The sequence below is a fragment of the Austrofundulus limnaeus genome, unplaced genomic scaffold (genome assembly GCF_001266775.1).
Source record: "Austrofundulus limnaeus strain Quisiro unplaced genomic scaffold, Austrofundulus_limnaeus-1.0 Scaffold2877, whole genome shotgun sequence".
NCBI classification, from domain to species: domain Eukaryota; kingdom Metazoa; phylum Chordata; class Actinopteri; order Cyprinodontiformes; family Rivulidae; genus Austrofundulus; species Austrofundulus limnaeus.
Window position 1 is genome coordinate 11,095 of NW_013955279.1, and position 1,297 is coordinate 12,391.

General features: G+C 41.7%; 1 protein-coding gene across 1 annotated transcript in view; it reads right to left on the minus strand.

The window, feature by feature from the left end:
* Positions 1-1,007, minus strand: part of LOC106511516 (mitochondrial intermembrane space import and assembly protein 40) — a 3,808-nt gene extending 2,801 nt beyond the window's left edge. The window contains exons 1-2 of the mRNA XM_014000266.1: positions 834-1,007; positions 330-428 (exon numbers count right to left, since the gene is read on the minus strand). Coding sequence (XP_013855720.1) covers positions 330-428; positions 834-855 — 121 coding nt within the window. The 5' untranslated portion in view covers positions 856-1,007. The remainder of the gene's footprint in view (positions 1-329; positions 429-833) is intronic.
* Between the last annotated feature and the right edge of the window lie 290 nt (positions 1,008-1,297).

Consider the following 1,297-nt stretch of genomic DNA (forward strand, 5'->3'; position numbering starts at 1 on the left):
GTTATTAACAAAGTTTGTGTACTCAGACCAGTAATATTTGGGGTCACAAGTTTTTGCCATGGATATTTTGTGGGTCAGAAGATAAAAAGTTTGGGGACCACTGGCCTAGAGGGTCCGGTGACACCGGTGCATGGCAGCCCCCCTCTGTCAGTGTGGCCCGGTGCAGCTGTGAGCAGCTGACCACCATCAGTGTGTGAACAGGTGAAGGACTGTAGTGTAAAGTGCTTCGGGGTCCACATGGGGCTTGATAAAGCACTAAATGAGTTCAGTCCATTTACCATTTAAATTTGAAAACCTGGTCTGTGCAGGCAGGCCTAAGGATTACTAACCCTGATCCTCATAGGGGTCGTTGGGGTCATCAGCGATCAGCTCAGCATTACTGGGGGCCTCGTGGTCCTCTTTGGTCACAAAGATGATGCGATCTTTACCTTCAGATGGGAAAACAAAACAAAACAAGTGGAACAAACATTACTGTTAAAGGATAAATCCAACCATGAACTGGGTCTGTGCTGACACTTTCTGTTAATTGGTTATTTAATTGTGGGTATAAATGCAGTTACACTGGCCCCTAGCGGCCACACTGGGTATACCACTCAGGATTAATGCTAATCGTGAGTGCTGTCTGTGGGTTGAATGTCAAAGTAGAAAAGAGAACAACTCACAAAACTATGGAGTATTTTTTAGATWAACTACACAGACAGAGCAGACCAAACGTCCTCAAAGAGTTTTTAAAAACAGAAACACGATTTGTAAAGTTCTCGCTCTTTCTACATGGTAGCTAATCATGCTAGCTCCGCCGCGGAGGGAAAATGACTGAACGAGATTCAAACTACCCTCTTCTTTGCAGTAGGACATATCCGCTGCTGTTGAACCCTGCCGGGCTTTGTCTTTCAGGAGAAAAGATGACCACAGTGAGGAGAAAAACTACGCAACAGCTAAGAAACGGAGCTCCATGCTGAAAAGCATTTGTCAAACYACCCCGGTGTTTTCTTCTTCTTCGTGTGTTTTATTGGCAGTCAACAAACTTGTGCTGTGCACCACCGCCACCTACAGGACTGGAGTGTGGGTCAGAAAGCCTGTATTGACTGCTACTTAAATATTTTATTATTATTTTCTGACTCTTATCTTTTCTACTTGTATTCGTTTAATTATTTTCCATACTTAATTAATAAAAATTACGTTTCTATAATCATATTCTCTTAATTAACTTTGTTTTCTTGAAGAAACTAATTATGAATGCTTTGCTTCCTGAAAAAATTTCGGTAGTAAGTTTGATATATTAAATGTTTCTTTAATC